Source organism: Aspergillus udagawae (assembly GCF_001078395.1).
Source record: "Aspergillus udagawae IFM 46973 DNA, scaffold_9, whole genome shotgun sequence".
Classification (NCBI taxonomy): domain Eukaryota; kingdom Fungi; phylum Ascomycota; class Eurotiomycetes; order Eurotiales; family Aspergillaceae; genus Aspergillus; species Aspergillus udagawae.
Genome location: NW_025091272.1, coordinates 1,771,101 through 1,788,000, shown reverse-complemented (window position 1 = coordinate 1,788,000; position 16,900 = coordinate 1,771,101). Strand labels below are relative to the sequence as shown.

General features: G+C 53.2%; 7 protein-coding genes across 7 annotated transcripts; 3 read left to right on the top strand and 4 right to left on the bottom strand.

The window, feature by feature from the left end:
- Positions 1-2,078: 2,078 nt before the first annotated feature.
- Aud_010870 (uncharacterized protein) lies at positions 2,079-8,147 on the top strand (the record flags this gene model as incomplete). The annotated part of the gene is made up of 3 exons (XM_043295701.1): positions 2,079-2,426; positions 2,472-7,475; positions 7,524-8,147. 3 exons carry the CDS (start codon positions 2,079-2,081, stop codon positions 8,145-8,147), a joined length of 5,976 nt encoding a protein of 1,991 aa, XP_043151636.1.
- Positions 8,148-8,549: 402 nt separating this feature from the next.
- Aud_010869 (putative short-chain dehydrogenase/reductase family protein) lies at positions 8,550-9,506 on the top strand (the record flags this gene model as incomplete). Its single annotated transcript, XM_043295700.1, has 1 exon — positions 8,550-9,506. The coding sequence occupies one exon, from the start codon at positions 8,550-8,552 to the stop codon at positions 9,504-9,506; it is 957 nt and encodes a 318-aa protein (XP_043151635.1).
- Positions 9,507-9,723: 217 nt separating this feature from the next.
- Aud_010868 (glycoside hydrolase family 134 protein) lies at positions 9,724-10,414 on the bottom strand (the record flags this gene model as incomplete). The annotated part of the gene is made up of 4 exons (XM_043295699.1): positions 9,724-9,824; positions 9,876-10,003; positions 10,049-10,204; positions 10,257-10,414. 4 exons carry the CDS (start codon positions 10,412-10,414, stop codon positions 9,724-9,726), a joined length of 543 nt encoding a protein of 180 aa, XP_043151634.1.
- Positions 10,415-11,381: 967 nt separating this feature from the next.
- Aud_010867 (GrpB family protein) lies at positions 11,382-11,960 on the top strand (the record flags this gene model as incomplete). Its single annotated transcript, XM_043295698.1, has 1 exon — positions 11,382-11,960. One exon carries the CDS (start codon positions 11,382-11,384, stop codon positions 11,958-11,960), a length of 579 nt encoding a protein of 192 aa, XP_043151633.1.
- A 154-nt stretch (positions 11,961-12,114) lies between these two features.
- Aud_010866 (endonuclease/exonuclease/phosphatase family protein) lies at positions 12,115-13,616 on the bottom strand (the record flags this gene model as incomplete). The annotated part of the gene is made up of 5 exons (XM_043295697.1): positions 12,115-12,517; positions 12,565-12,738; positions 12,783-13,064; positions 13,112-13,368; positions 13,413-13,616. 5 exons carry the CDS (start codon positions 13,614-13,616, stop codon positions 12,115-12,117), a joined length of 1,320 nt encoding a protein of 439 aa, XP_043151632.1.
- Positions 13,617-14,315: 699 nt separating this feature from the next.
- On the bottom strand, positions 14,316-14,769 carry Aud_010865 (uncharacterized protein; the record flags this gene model as incomplete). The annotated part of the gene is made up of 2 exons (XM_043295696.1): positions 14,316-14,483; positions 14,530-14,769. 2 exons carry the CDS (start codon positions 14,767-14,769, stop codon positions 14,316-14,318), a joined length of 408 nt encoding a protein of 135 aa, XP_043151631.1.
- Positions 14,770-15,585: 816 nt separating this feature from the next.
- zrfA (high-affinity Zn(2+) transporter ZRT1) lies at positions 15,586-16,665 on the bottom strand (the record flags this gene model as incomplete). The annotated part of the gene is made up of 1 exon (XM_043295695.1): positions 15,586-16,665. The coding sequence occupies one exon, from the start codon at positions 16,663-16,665 to the stop codon at positions 15,586-15,588; it is 1,080 nt and encodes a 359-aa protein (XP_043151630.1).
- Positions 16,666-16,900: the final 235 nt, after the last annotated feature.

Sequence of the window (16,900 nt, the reverse complement as noted above, 5' to 3'; positions counted from 1 at the left end):
AATAAACAAGTGGACGGGATTCCACCTTCAAGTCTAGTGAGGAATGTGGACCGGGCAAGGGATGTTTGGAATATCCACGCTTTACAAATCCCGAATTATATTATCATGAGAGCGCATCCACTCAGTCTGAGATGTTCACATGTACCATCAGTGTCAGTCATCTTGATGAAACTTGAAAGTATTCGAAAGATGCATGAGTTCTCTCGATGATTCTGTCGAAAAGAATGCTGTAGTGATATCACGTCAAACTTCGACACCATCAGGAGCGAGTGAGAAGCTTAGCCCAGCCACGAAGCCTATCTAAGGACAGTATAATGTGACTTTAACGAGAAATGTTAGTTCCAGGAACGTTGAAATTTTCATTCTCTGCTTCAGAAGCATGAGTTTCTAGCGTGGCCACGGCAAGCTTAGGCGGCGTTATACAGGCATCACAAACACCAACGATCGAGGAGGTCAGATGCCACTACTTTGGAGAAATGATGAAGGTGTCACGTAAGTGGCTCCCTGATGGCAAGCACAAATGAATATCGTTAAATGATTGAAGGCAGTCACCCACCAACGCTCAGTTTCAGACCTTAAGATATCCGTTCCACTTCACAAAGATACCCACACTACATACATAGAGACCTGATGAGTATACTCAGAGTGATGCAAATGCTACATTCCCAGTTTAAAATCCCTAGCTGGTTGGATCTTCAAGCCGGAGATCACTGCAGGTGCAATGTTCTAGGATATTGAATCTTTTCGCATTGTTAGTGCATTCCTCAGGTGCAGCCAAGCCGGTGATTACGCATGAGCGGCACGACTGCTCTTTGGGAACTCTTCTAGCTCCCACCAAGGTGATTCTCGATCTTGGGCTTGCTTCGTACAACTGCCGTTGTGATCTTGCCTGTCCAAGGTGGAGTACCAATGTCTTATACAGCATTTCATACAGGACGCTTAGCACCCGCTTGACTCCATCATCGTAGTAGTGTTTGGAGTGAGACAGCTTGGCCTTATTTGGTCCATTTCCCACGTTCTTACCAGCTGTTGTAGATTAAGACAGGTATCCGGCCACACTTTAGCAACTTCACCTCGTTCATACAGCAGTTTCCTGCCCAATACAGACCTACTCATACCAATTGTTCGTTCTCACGAGAAGAGATGTAGGTACCAAACTACGTAATCCACAGCCTGCTCTGCGTAGTTCTGTTGAAAGGTGAAATTATTTCTGGCTCACACTCAAGTTCTGACGGGTCTCAACTTCAGATGGCTGTCTTTCATCGGTCACGGGTCCATCTTTATTGTCTAAAACCTGAAATGTTTCCTAGCATGCCTTTTCTATTCAAGTGGTTGTTTGGCTTGGAGGGTTGCACTCATTGTTGGAGAAGATCAATCCAGACTGGCAACTGGGTGTCCAGTCAAATTGATGTCACTGGGTACGACATGAAAGATTCACCACAAGACAAGACAAGTACAATTTTCTTAATCGATGACGACTCGGATCACACGGAGATGGATGGATGGATAACCTTGTCCCAACCTGATGGGCGGGGATGACACCTCGACTCTCCTTGTGTGGGGCTGAGTTTATTTACATCGACGAAGAAACCTCATCTCGGCGCAGTTATCTTGCCAAAAGAGTTGCACAGCGTTCATCCGATATATAACTATTTTCAGCTCTAGATGAAAGAAATATAGTCCAAAGGTCTGAAGAGTACTGCATATTATCGCGCTTACACATTTGCCAATTGCCGATGGTGTAATTAACAGCAGACCATAGAGCATCCAGGTTGTCCGCGATTGACTTCACCGGAGCCAAGGTCGACCTTTCACGCATCCAAGGGTCGTCTATTGATATGATGGCATGACACCGGATAGGGCAATACTATTATCTCAGTATCACTCTCAAGCTTGCTTGCTTGCGTTCCGAACCGCCATGATGTCAGGATTGCAAGAGCCCTGGTCTCTTTCATGTAGCGATATATCATTAGCCTGGCTGGTTGTCTCGCCTTACAGCAACACCTGCATATCTGATATGAAACTATTCTTTCCAGCACTATTGTATTATACGTTTTGTCTGAAACCACATTCCTAATATGGCTCCATTACGAGCCAGAGCGCACAATGCTCAAGGAAACCCTGGTGAGCTCTCCGTGCTCCGGGAAATGGTTCAAACCGTTTCCCGGGAGTGCGAACCGCGCCTGGGCATGCCTGCCAGTGCTATCCAAGCCAAAGTGCCGACTATCGATGCTTTCTTTGACGCGATCGCTGCGGAGCGCCTGAGACACATGCCGGCGGACGGAAGCCGACTCGACGGCGCTCTTCGACGCGCATCCAGCCTGGCCTTTGCCGTGGCCTCGTTACGCGATGCTGTTGTTTCTTTCATGGACGGCGCGGAGGAAGCCACTAAATTGGTTTGGGGTGGCCTTCTACTGCTCCTAGAGGTGAGACACATCCAGGGCTTTCGGACTAATAGCTAATGATTGCAGAAGGGAATCGAGCATGTGGACATCCTGGACAGCATTTTCGGTCGGTATGGGCGTGTTACTCTTCAGATTTCTCTCTTGCTACAGCAGGAGAGCTTCTTTAAAGAATCCACTTCTTTGCAGAACGAGGTGGCCAAGACGTACGCCAGTTTGCTGCAGCTTGTGCTACATGTTACCATGGAGTACTCTGACGCGTCACGGTCTTCGGACTGGCTGATCATGGGCGAAAATGTCGATGCCGCTTTTTTCCAGTTTCACAACAGTTTCAACACCAATTGGCGAAAACTGTCAGAGCTCGCCTTATCCAAGAGGACGACCACGGATGTTGCTGCTATCTATCAGTTCCTCGATCTGCAGGATCGTCCACTCCAGATGGTTCTCGAAGGACACAATCACTCCCTGGCGGAAGGCTCTTTTGGGTGGTTTGACCCGCATCTCACGACTTTTACCCTCGGCAACCGTGAGATGATGGTGATAACAGGCAGTCCAGGGGCAGGAAAAAGTGCACTGGCGCAATGGACGGTTGAGCGCCTGCAAGTCTCATCCGAGAACGACATCTGGGACGTCATTCCCTGCTGGGTACGGGAGGATGTGCCTATCACGACTTTGACCCTTACCATCCTCAAGGGCATTCTCCATCAAATGCTGGACCGATGTGTCAGCTCATGGAAGACCCAAGAGCGTATTCTAACGTCGGTTCGAGACGCTGCGCAGATGGCCTCCACTGGGGCTACAGACACTCAGGTGGAAGATGTGCTCTGGTCGGCTGTGAGAACGGCAATGCAGTCCCACATGCACTTCATAATTGTCCTGGACGGCCTCGATCAGATCAAGAATGCCAAAACCACCATGGCTGGATTCCTTGCGCGCCTACAAGGTTGTATCTCCGGCACATCGTCGAAGCTTATCATCTTTTCCAGAGAACTTCCAGCGCAGCAGCAGCTTGGGAAAAGCACTCAACAACTCTCGCTGACTCCCGCATTGACTAATACCGACTTGCTCGCGGCTGTTACCGACGCCATCGAGTCAGACGGCCAATTCTATGGACTGGCGGAGGATCAGATAGACACGATGGCCCAACGCATCGTGGACCGCGCTCAAGGATGCTTCGTTTGGGCGCAGCTCACTCTCGAATCTATGAAACAGGAGTCGACCTTCAAGGGGATGATGAGTGCAATCCAGCAAGCACCAGGCGATGTTAACGAGCTTATTGGCAACCATCTGAATACCACTGACATCACCCGGCCTGACATCCGCTGTCTCCTTGCCTGGCTGGTGGCCTCCGAGCGTCCTCTGCGCATCAAGGAAGTAGAAGAGCTGCTCTCGGTGGACGCGGAGAGTCTCAAGCGAACGCCGCGTCCAGCCGGCGCCGAACGCAACATATTCAAGCCCCTGGGCCGCTTGGTTATGGTTCGCGATGGATTCGTGGCCTTCCGCCATTCTATGATCCGTGAGAACCTGCGGCAACGCGCCATGTCCGCTGACAGCGGCTACTCAGACAATCAGGGATTCCCGTTCAACCTCGAGGAGGCACACAACGATCTCCTCACGCGATCCTTGGCCTGGACCAGCCTCTGTGTCAAGGAAGAGGTGGCAATCTCCATGGACAAATTGCCAGGGCAGCAGCGCGACGTTCTCTTCGACTCGTATATCCTCCTGGAATACACTTCGCGCTACTGGTTCTCGCATCTGCTTTCGTCCCCGATGATCACCTCCGACCGTGAATTTGCCTTTACGCCGGTCTTCAAGACCTCCTTGCCCAGTTCGGTCCTCTTTGCGCAGCTGGAACTGACCAGTCGGGAGTCGCAGTTTAGTCGATCCAGCATCCTGGAGCTCTACCGGCTATCGGTCGCGGTGCGTCGTGTGGCGCTGGGCGAGAAGTCTCCGGCATTCTTGCAGAGTCTTATTCTCAGCGCTCGTGCAGCCGACTTGGCCAAGGCCAGCTGGGCTAACGATCATCTGTATGAAGCATGGACGCTCAGTCGGTCGCAGCTGGGGGCCTCCTCTCCAATCTCCATGGAGATGGAACAGCTGATGCTGACCGCTCCTCAGCAGGGAGGCCGTGGCGACAAGACCGCGGGCCTGCGCACCGAGGCCCTTCGCGAGATGACCTTGTCCCACTGGGAGTCGACAGAGATCACCTTTACCCGCCGCGTGGAGTATCTCACCACCTTGGTCACCACCTACCAAAGCAGCAACCAGAATGAGGAGGCGTACAGCGTTTCAAGGCAGTTCTACCGACAAACACTGGACAAGTATGGTAGTCATTCAGCGGAGAGTATGCAAGCGGCGGATTTCCTCACCCAGCACTTCCAGATCGCTTCCTCCGACGAACTCGCGCTGGAGATTGCGCGGCTTAAATACGACAATATGGTGCGTTCGATGGACGTCACAGACCACCGTCGCATCTCCTACTCGTTCTACCTCGCTCAGCTGTATGAGGAAAAGCATAAGACCAAGGAGGCAGAGTCGATCTTGCGAAACCTCTGGGTCGCGATTTGCTCGCACGACATTGATTCCGAATGGACATGGGAGAAAAAGACAAAGGTCGCCTTTGTGTACTACCAATTCCTGCATCGTCACGGCCGCCACGAGGAGGCCAAGATGGTCCTTGGCGAGCTGTCCTCAGATCTAGAATCAGGCGGCATCCACTCGCAGGCAATGGCAGATCGCGCCACAAGCCTTCGAGCGGAGGCGCGCGAGCAGGGCCTCATCGGAATGGAGCGGACCCTCTCCATGCTCATTTGGAACTACTACCTTGCAAGCGGAGACCAGTACTCGCCCGAGGCCGTCGCTCTGGCCGAGGAGCTCGCCGACGAGCTGATGGCCGCCCATACGACGGTTGAAAGTCTCGCGGCCTTATCTCAAGAGGAGCGCCTCTACATCCACAGCCTTATGGGCAGCATTGCGTCGTCGGGCAGCGGTCGCCACTCGACGTCTGTTTTGACCTTGTGTCACAACCTCTGCACTCTGCATATCCGCGAGGGACAGTGGAAACAAGGCAGTGACTGTGCCTGGTCAGTCCTGAAGCACGTATGGCCGGATGTCCATGATCCTAATTCCGACGCCAAGTTCCGCTCTGACCGCGCCCCGTTGATCGCGAATATCGTCCTGGACTATGCGTACTGTCTTTTCCGTCGCCTTGATGTCGCCAACGCGACGAAGGTCTACGGAAACGCGTTCAAGGCATCCATTACCGCGGAGAAAGTGCCCGTGCCGCATCTCACCGCTGTTGTCAAGACTGTGATTGAATTTTATGAAACCACGTTCCAGTTCTCCAAGGCGCTGATCCTCCTGCATCAGGTCAGCCAGTTCTTCATCTCTCGCCTGGGCGATTCCGACAAGCATACGATCGACAGCCTGTACTGCGAGGGTGACTTGGCCATTCGCCTGGACCGACAGGACGAGGCTGAGGCTGCGTATCGCCACGTCTACCAGGTCAGCACCCAGGAGGGTAAGGTCAACTCGACCGGTGTTCGGGCAGCTATCGCTCTCATCGGTATCTATGAACAGAAACAGGACCGCGAATGCGCTCTACAGGTTTACCGTCATCTCTGGCCGACTCTTGTGCGTTTCGACGAAAAGGATGGCTATGACCGTGCGCTTCTGGAGGGTCTGCTAGACAAGACGTACAAGGGATACATGGCAACCTTAACCGCCAGCACTGCGGTGGAAGGCCACGCGGAACGCTACACCGTGGCGTCTCAGTACCTCCAGCTTTGTAAGAAGATTCATGGGCAATCGAGCCCAACAACTCGGGATGCTACCCTTCGTCTCGCGGAGATCTGCGAGAAAACCGATAGCCATCTGGAAGAGGCGCTTGCCCTTTACCGGCATATCCTCAGGACGAAGGAGTGGGTGCCTCAATCGCAGGCCTCCCGGCCTTTGCCTGATATGACGGATTCGACGGCGATGAATATCAAGCACAAGGTCGCTCAGATCTATCTTCGCAAGAAGAGCACCTCCGACGAGGCTCGTGCTTTGTACATGGAGGAGCTTACCTTGTCCAAGCAGCAGCGCGGTCTATCCTCCTCCCCGACACTTTTGTGGCTGCGTGAAGTGGCTCTGGTCTATGCTATGAAGGATACGATCGAGTCGCACAAACAGGGTGCTAGCATTCTACGGGACCATGTCAACGAGGTCATCCGCGTCACTGCTAGTCGCGAAGCGCTGGTTGAGCGCGCTCACCGTCTTGCGGAGATCTATCTGGAATGCGGGTACAAGGATGCGGGCTACGACTTGATCGACGAGCTTCATAAGAAGGTCATTCATGAAACCCCCGCCGCACAACGATTGGCCCTGAACGAGCACCGCCCTGCGGTGTTTGTTGCCGCGTTCGAGGAGGAGTTTGGCAAGAAGAGGACTTACAGCCAGATTCTCGACTCCTTGTCTCAAGAAAGCGGCGTGTACAGTGAGTACCAGACGAGCCTTACCCGGCACGACCTCGTCACCACTCTCGTTACCGGCCAGAAGCTTCACGTTCTGCAGACCGAGCAGAGACGCACGACAGCAGCCACCAAGACGCAGGGCAGCTTGTACGAATACTTTTGCAACTCGCTGTCTGTTTCTCCCCCGTTGCGCTCCAAGGACGTGGTGCACCAGTTCTACAACCTATGTCGTCGCGAGGTTGTTAATCCGGCCTATAATATCAACATTATCACGGAGACTACCCACATGGTCCGCGACTTGTGCAACGCCTCACGCTTCCAGGATGCCGCAGATTTGACAGGCGTGTTTCACTCGTTTGTGCACCTGACCGACGGTCTGAACAACCACGAGGCAATCTTTACAGCCATCAAGCTCTGCCTGTATCTCAACGGTTACCATACAAGCAAGTGCTCGGACAGTGTCACTGCCAAGAACATGGCATTTGAGTCACAGATGCTCCTTCAAGAAATCATGGCCAGAGCTCGCCATCTAAAGATTGAGTTTTCTGAACTCCCATTCGCCGAACTGAACGATCTAGTTACAGTATTGGGCGAACACGAGATGTTTGACGATCTAGAGGTAATCCCTTCCCCTACCCCACTATGTATATACGCTAATGCTGTCCAGGCCATCCTCACCGACCTATGGACCTCGCGCATCGTCCAGAAGACCTGGTCTTCCAACATGGTCGTCTGGATCGGCCGTCGGCTGGTGGAAACCCGCTTCTGCCGCGGGCACACCACGGCCGCAACCCAGCTGGGCAAAGACATCTGCTACAACTTGCGGCAAGTCTGGGGCAACTTCGACCCCGTCACGCTGGAGATGACCAAGCTGCTCTCGGGCCTGTACACGGCATCAGGCAACCACCTCGCGGCAGTGGCGCTGCACGAGTCAGCGCTCCACGAGCTCCTGAACGACCCGGACGTGGACGAGGCGCATGCGGCGGAAACCGTCAGCCAGCATCTGCAGCTTCTCAAGAATGCGCAGGCGCGGCTCAGCAAGGAGAGTGGCCAGGCTGTGGATACAGGCGCCTACGACGAGCTAGCGCAGCAGGTTGCTACCAAGTTTGGCGTGAGGCCGGAGAGTCTGCAGGCGGCAGGTGAGGACGTCGGCATGTGGCAGCGTCCGAGGAGGTTCAGTCTGGATGTGGAGGAGGACCAGATGCATTCGAACCATCTGCGCAGCAGCAGTGGCTCGGCGTTGCTGACTGGGAATGCCGGGGCCAAGCGGATTTCGATCACTGCCTTGTAGGCACCCAGGTGCTGTAATTTTTGTAAATCAATCACTCAGAATGTCTCTTATCTCGATGAAAAGTGCAGGTATATATTGGCAATTTTTCGCGTTAATGCAATCCTCCATACTTTTCCACGCTCGGGCAGTTCCTAGTTAGCCAACCGTATTACATGTACATAATCTTTTTTAACTACTCAATACTCCACTCGGATTGAGGGCGAGGCGATAAGTCAAAACGTCATCGGTAATAGGAGGGTTGACTCCACTCGCGGACTTAACGCTACACCCGTAACCGGCCGATCTCCTACTACTAACTCCGCAGGCCGAGAGTGCTTGAACCATAAATATTTAAATAGCAGAGATCCATCTGATCACATCCAATTCACAGAATTCCTACATTGTCAAGTGATATTTTTGAAAATGGGCTTCTTCTACTCCCAATTATTCGTAACCCCGGAGTACCCCACCCACTCCTTTAAAGACCAAACGATCATCGTCACCGGCTCTAACGTCGGCCTGGGCCTGGAAGCAGCACGGCACTTTGTCAGGCTCAATGCAGCAACCGTGATCCTAGCCGTGCGCAACCGCCCTGCCGGTGAAGCCGCCAAAGCCTCAATCCGCGAGTCCCATCCCGACTCCCAAACCGCCATCGAAGTATGGGACCTGGACCTCGCGTCCTACGCCTCCGTCATCAGCTTCGCAGAGAAAGTCTCCCACCTACCACGACTCGATGTCCTCCTCTGCAATGCGTCCATCGCTACAGAAGCCTTCCAGCTAGCAGAGGGCCACGAGCGAAGCATCACCGTGAATGTGATCAACACGATCCTGCTGGGTCTCCTCGTCCTCCCGATCCTCCGCAGAAGCGCAGAGAAGTACGGAACGAAGCCGCGCCTGACGACGGTCGTCAGCGAGGTGCACGCGTGGACGAAGTTCCCTGAGCGGAACGCGGAGAATACCTTTGCCGCGCTGGACGACGAGCAACACACGAACATGGGGGAGCGGTACGCGACCTCGAAGCTGCTTCAGGTGCTAATCCTGCGGGAGATAGCGGCGCGGATGCGTGGTGACAGCATCGTGGTGAATATGCTTAATCCTGGGCTGTGCCATTCGCAGCTGGCCCGCGACCTGGGGATCCGGCTTGTGCTGATGAAAATGGTGATGGCGAGGTCGACGGAGGTGGGGAGTCGGACGCTGGTTGCGGGCGCGGCGGCTGGGGAGGAGAGCCATGGGGCGTATATGACGGATGGGAAGGTGGATAATGGCGCTTTGTCGGATTTCGTGCGCAGTGAGGAGGGGAAGCGGGTGCAGGAGAAGGTTTGGGGCGAGTTGAGGGAGATCCTTGAGCGGATCGAGCCGGGCGTGACGAGCAACTTGTAATGTACTCTTATATGATAGTAATGATAATCATGCATTCTATGACATATATGAGATCTGCCTCCTGAGCACATACACGGAAATAGGCATAGGCATACGCTCAAAGATAGTTAAGTGCATTTGTCAGTCTCTCCAAGAAGTGTAATCTAAATTGTGATATAACAAGAGGCGATGCGAATCGCAGTTAGCCATCCTTGCCATTCCATTGACCAAAGCAGGCCTAGATTGCCATAACATCAACATAGAACCTGGTATCATCCTTCTGATACTTGGGATCACTCTCAATCTGCTGCTTGATCCACTGAACGGCACTTTTATATGCTGCTCCAATTAGCGCCGTACCTCCCCCAGACCCAAGAAAAGAAAACATACTATTTATATCATCCGTGTGCGGATTCTGCAGTCCAGAAGCTCCATTGCGGTGGCCTGCAAACCAGGTATCAAAGCCATAGTGCTTCTCCCCGTCATGGCGGGCCTTGACATCTTTCTTCAGGTTGTGGCTGTACGGATTAGCTCTACTCTGGCAATAACAGACACCGACCTACTTCAAGACAGCCCCATTGGACACCTGCTCAACAGACTGACCCTGGAAATCCCGGGCGGAGGTACGCAGCATCATCCAGTTCTGCTTGAAGATGCCAAAGTTGGTCGCGTCGCCGGACTTGCCGTCGCCGTAGACGTAGTCGGCTTTCATGTGGTCACTGCCGTCGGGTGAGTCAATGGAGAGACTGATGGGACAGAGGGGTAAGCTACCTCTCTAGCATGGCAATCGCCATATCCATGGTGTTTCCGCCTGCCTTGAGGAGGGCTTGCTTGCGCTCTCCTAGGCCGGGGACGGTGTAGCTACCGCGTTTATCACAAAGGACGAGCTGGGCGAGACCGAAAAGGCCGATGATGGTGGTGAACTTCATTTCGCTGGCAGTTGACCTTGCAAGTTTCGATTATTTCTTTGGTATGAGGATTCGATTAGATGTCCGGACATGATCGGTTTATATAGTCGAGGGTATTGATCTGGTGGCTTTACGCGCCCTCTGCTATGTTCCACAAGCTCCATACCAGACGTAATCCTTCTAACATGCCATAAACTCTACTTCATGATAGATGGCTTATCCCGAGGCCCATCGGTACGGCGCACATGGCAATCGGAAGACTCGATCTGTGAGATACCGGCCCGTCGGATGAGGTGTATGGGGTAGTCGTGCCGGACATTTCCCCATTTGCCGCGGGGAGTCCGTCTCGGAAATTTCATTAACAAGATATAAGATGTAGATTGGCAGCGAGAAAAAGGTATAGGTGGACACGGCGGGAAGTTGATGTTTCAAGGTGCTACAATGCGGGCCTTAACCGTCGTTTAGGCAACCAGAATCTACCATTATCGAGACTGATCGTCTGGGAATAAATGAAACGACATTGTGGAGAACGAATCTGGACAGGGTCCGACACGGCAAAGTGAAACAGATGACAACCTACAGCCCTATATCCGAGACTGCGGGACTCTCCTTGGGATATGCCAGTCTTCACTCTTTGCTTGTCCGCCAGGGTCTTGCGCTCGACTTAAAGTGATTGACAGTTGCTGCGAGCACTGTGTTGTGGCCCTGACATATATCGGCGCTCGGGCACGCCAATACCGATCATATTATATATCTGCTGCACTATCATCTCGACTAGTACTAGCTAAAATGGTTGTCTGGACACTTTCTAGCTTAGTGCTTACAATGCATACATTAGATAACCTCACAATGTCCGTATTAGGCTACGCAACCTCGTATTCGCAATGTAGCCTCAACCGGTTAGCTTCATGACACACAGCCAGCCTACATAAGCCTACGACCTTCTTTCACTCTAATCCAACCACCAGATATCTATCCGATCGACAAAATGTCCACAGACAAGTCCGACCGCCACTACCTCGAAATCATCTCCACCCGCCCCCAGATACCCATCGAAATAGTCGACTACGACCCCTCCTGGCCAACAGCCTTCGCCTCCATCGCAGAGCGCATCAAATCCGCCCTCGGCCCAAAAGCACTTACTGTCAATCACGTCGGCTCAACCAGTGTCCCTGGCCTGCCCGCCAAAGCTATCATTGACGTCGACCTCGTCGTCCCGGACCCCACCGCCGAAGACGACTACGTCCCTGCGCTCCAGGCCGCCGGGTTCCAGTTCCTCTTCCGCGAGCCGAACTGGTACCAGCATCGCTTCTTTTGGCTGGCGGAGCCGTATGCTAATCTCCATGTGTTTGGGCCGGGGGCGACAGAGCTGAGCCGCCATCAGCAGTTCCGGGAGTGGCTGATTGCGCATCCGGAGGATCGGGAGTTGTATGTCAGGGCCAAGCGGGATGCGGCGAAGCAGAGTCGTGAGAACGGAGAGTCGGTACAGGAGTATAACTTTCGAAAGGAGAACGCTATTGAGGAGATTATGGTGCGCGCGGGGATTCCGCTGCCAGGCACTGATTAGACGTCTTGACAGTTCATTAGACGGGGGTACGAGGTGAATGGTATGTTTCTTTGGAGCCGGTATAGACCATGGCATTATCGGCCTCTCTGTTCTTGAATATCCCTCCACATGCTCTAGCTAATATCTCTGCATATCCCAACGGTATGGCAGACGGCTAAATCAACCCGTAGATAAATCCTAGCTGATCAATCTCATCCCCATCCTGGCCGTAGAAGCCCACAATCTGCCGTCCCTGCGCAGCCGCAAACTCCTGGCAATCGGACGTCGCCGTTCCCGCACTCACCGTGCGTCCGGTGCTCGTCGTGGCCAGCAGGTAGAAGTTGCGCGTGTGGCCGCTGTACTGCCCCTGGCACAGCTTCGCCTTGGTCCAGTACTCGTTCGCCGCGAGGGTGAGTTCCGAGAGCGCGCCTCCCGTGCCACCGTGGGTGTAGCTCTTGCCCGAGGTCAAGGTGAGACCGACACTATCAAGCCGCTCCGCACCGCGCAGGGAGATCTTGCTTGGTTTGTTCTGGCCGGTGGAGGTGCCGGGGAGGGAGTCGAGGTCGTTGAACCAGGTTCTACTTTATTAGCTGGCAGCATTGACTTATGGTAGATGCGGGCTTACCCATGCGGTCCACCGAAGAGGTCACTCTGGCGGAAAGAATTGGACATGGTCCAGGTGAAGTTGGTCGTGACTGGATTGTGGTCGGACAGGATCGTGCCGTTGTTGCTTAGGAACTTGTTGCTCTCGTAGTTCCAGAAGATGGCCTTCAGATCAACGGCACGGCTCCCCCGGTAGCTATTTCCGTCAGCATTGCAGTCACAACGGCCCAAGATACATACAAAATCTTATCAACAGTTTCACAGGTGTTGGTCGTGCTAGGATTCTGGCAGAGCAACGCACTGCTCCCCTGGACTGGCTCGGCTCCCTTGAGAACCAGCGTAACCCAGGGGTTGACCATGCCATTCTCCGTCTGGAAGACACGGATATTCTCGCCGGCCGAGGTATACCGCGCATTGGTGTCGCCAAACACCACCACAGCATTGCCGACCGAGTTGACCTTGATGTAATCGGCCAGCTGCTGCAGATTGGCGCTGCGAGCCTTCACATCGTCGGCATTGGATCTGTTCATGGTCAGCTTAGGCGACAGAACTGAAAGGAAGAGAAATACCCAGCGTCAGCGTGGAGATTGTAAAAATCCACATATACGCCCTCGTCGACGCGCACCCGCATTGAGGTGAAGCCCTTGGGCGTCAGACAGTCTGCCCCCTCGGCATTAGAGCACGTTCCCCACTTGGTCCGCACAAAGTTGGTAAACTGGAAGTTGGACAGCGTATTCAGGCCAGAGCCGATCGCCGCGCCGCCAGAGGTGGGAGTGCGGTAGGGATGGTTGTCGGTTTCGTAGATGTACGCGTGGTAGTTGAAGTCCTGCTTTTGTCAGTTACATTCACAGGTAGAATAGACAGACTGACCTCCTGCACATGGATGACGTCGTATCCGTACTCGGCGAATTTCTTACCGATCTGACGAGAGTTTTCGGTCTTGTCGCCTGGGACGTCGTTGCCGTTCAGGATGGGGGGCAGACCTGCAACATTGAACGAGAGCACGTTGAACTCGCCAGCTGTGGCAGCCAGGGCTGGAATGCCCGCTCCGAGGAGAAGAAGAAAAGACCGCATTGCGATTGCTAATTGACTCTCGTATAGTCGGGTAAATTGAGCTGAGGAAGTGCATTTGAGAACTTGCAGATATTCGCTGAGATTTATACCTTGTCCACACCCCGCTGACGACAATGCCAGACGCTAGCAGGCCTAAACTGAGGACAATTAATTTAATTCTGCAGGTGTTGCGGTAGTCATTGGGTTGTTCTGGGCTAGCAGACTTGGCAGCTCGTCGCTAAGAGTGCTTCTATATTGAACCGAAGCTACAAACCGTCCACGTGGGTGACTCTTTGGTCACTTGGTGTATATCCTGGCGAAGGATTATCTTCTAAATGGGCCAAGTGTTCGGCTAATTGGTATGGCATTCAGTAATGTCTCACCTTCATGACTTACATGCAAGCAAAGCTTGGAATAAAGGCTGAAGAATTCAGTAAGGATCGTCCATCAATAGAAACGTGTCCGTCCCGCTGGTTTGTTGATCTCCCCGTTTCGGAATGGCGAACCGAATCAACTTTCTCCAAGATCGCTCTGATAGACTGTTTCAGTGTCTGCAATTGATCTGCGTCTCCCGAAAGTCTTCTGTTATGAAGTGTCTATGTACTGGTCAACAGCATGGTCTTGTCATCTTCATATAGACGCATACCCACGTCTGCCTTGGTCAGGCTTACACCTCGCTTTTCACCTCCATCCTGATGCAGAAACAGCAACGGAATCGGATCATTCTTCCATTTGGGAACCTGTGCTCGTCGAGTTTTCCCAACCGTCCCAGCCAACGTTCCGGGCCCCAAAACCCAAACCAGAGCAGGTAAGACAATCCATAGCCATCGCACCTGAACGTAAGAAACCCTCGTCATCGCCCGTCCAACCGTCAGGGGTCGCCGGGGCCTTCAGAAGGCGTGTTGCTGTGAGCGTACGGCGACCAGAATCACACCTTGTATTCCGTCTGTTCCTTGGTGGCCCCCGCTTCACAGTACCGGTGGCCCTTGTAAGCGTCTTGGAGGCCTTCTACATGCATAACGCCCATTGTCTCGAGGTCTCTAGCTGCCGCTTTGATGACCTCGTTGACCTTGCGGGTCTTATCATTCTGCTCCTCGCGGAGTGCCTGGGTGAGGCGGGGCTGCTCGGTCCACGACCAATACACCCAGGAATAATCGTTACATTCCGGACTCATGTCATCGTCGAAGAAGGTAAGATTGCCGCGCAGGAAGGCAAAGAAGAAGCGGTCGCTTCAGGATGTCAAAATGTTATCATCGGCACATTAAGGAGGGGATTCTACGAGAGAATAGGCGTTGGGCAACCTTAAGGCACTTGACTCTGAATATCTGGTCTTCTTTTGGCAAAGGGTCGAATATAGCATCGCTGAGACCGTTGACCTTGTCTTATTTGAACATAAGATCCACACTAACGAGAGATTTTTGCTGCGTGGGTTTAGTGTTAGCAAGGACAGCTAGTGCAGCGGCGCAAAGATAAAGGACGTTCAGCCCCCACGCTGAGGCTTGTGCTATGTATAGAATCTATACACGCCTTAGAGATGCACTACGCCGATTAAGACAGGCTAAGATACTCAGCTTGTATGAATAGCCACGGTTTAAACGCCTAAGCCTTAAGACGAGCAAATTGTAGGTTTTTATCCCTCCCGAGTCCACTGTGGGCCTGTTGGACAAAAGTATGAAGCCTGTCAGTACACAGACGACTTTGTTCCACGAGAGGCTTTTTCTTTCTTTCGCGAGTTTCCATTTCTCTACCTCTTGGCGATATTGAGCTAAAATGATCAGGTTGATACCACTAAAGGACAGCTACTGTTGCTCCGCTGTGGAGCGGCTGCTGACCGCTGTCACCCTTCATTCTGTCTAAATCTATCTAGTGGCAGAGGGAGCAAATTGAGTTGACATCTTCAAAGGAGTCCCGCCCATGTCTTGGGAAGGAGTGACAAAAGCAGAGAAAATCTAGCGTCTAGCTGGCTTTGGTGCAATTTGGCAAACGGTCATTAAGCCCATTTGCCTACCAACGCCATAATTCCAGCTCCCAGGAGTGTACATCCCAGCATGTACAGAATCTGCCCCCGTCTTTTTGTCCGACACGGATCAAACAAAAAGTCTCGGGCGAGCAACTCCACCAACCCACTGTATATGAGAATTCCCGCCGATATAGCGTCTAGCACCCCCTGCACGGTCAGGGCCGCCTTCGAGCCTGGGTTATACAAAGTGCGCACACCGAGCCCGATAGCAATGGCAACTGGCGTGGTAAGTCCGTACGCCAGACAGAGAACCCAAGGCAGCCAGCGGCGTTTGCCGAAATGGAGCGCCGACATGCGAGCTCCGATCCCCAGCCCTTCAAAGGACTGGTGGAAGACTAGGACGGGGTAGAGCGTTGCGAATTCGTCGCCCGCCACGCCGAGGTTGAGACCGATGATGACGGAATGGAAGATGATGCCGAATTCAAGGATCAGGAAGGCGGCGATGTCCTGGCGGAAGGCCCGTTCGGAGGTTACGGAGACTTCGTCTGCGTGAGGATAGATATCCTTGATTCTTGCTGGGGATGGCATCTCCCTGGCAGTAAGCCTGTCCGATGATGCGTGCGGACTGGAGCATGCTGGCTGGGTGATGAACGCTGCGGTGGCATTTGCCTCTCGCTGCACGTTGTACTTCCACTCGACGTAAACCTCGGCGCCGACATCCATGAGAAAGATCAGGATGACGGATGAGAGGACAATCGCCGCGCACCAAGAGTACTCGCCCCAGACGCCAGACATGCCGATACATGTCCCTGGTCCGATCCTCTGGTATGCGGGGTCCAGCAGGTGGATGAACGCAGTGGCCACGATGACCCCCGTCCCAAAGTATCGCGCAAACAGGTACACATGACGGGGGATACGCCACCGGGGGAGTCGCTGAGCAACCACGGGAAACAGGGTAAATGCGGTAGACGTGACAAAGATGACAAAGATGGAGGATATGCGCGCGGCGAGGTGGCCGTTGTACTCATTTTCCGACAGCGAGAGGTAGCAGATGATATCCTCTTTGCTGGCAGTGTTGAGGTCAACGTTGGAGGGGTTGAAGCTGGACATGTTGTTCAATAATTTAGCATCAATGTGCTGAAAATATTTCTCATTTATACGGCACTCTGGGTACCTTGAGGTTGCACTGATTCAATCTACCTGCCAAGGTCCTTCACCTGATCAATGGGATACGGTAGATGGTCCACAAACTTGTCGGCTAACTCTAGCTCTTGTGGGGCAAGCCGAAGAAGAAGTGTATCCCTAAGCGATAGCCTGTCTTCATGGTTGTGACAGCAGTAGGTCT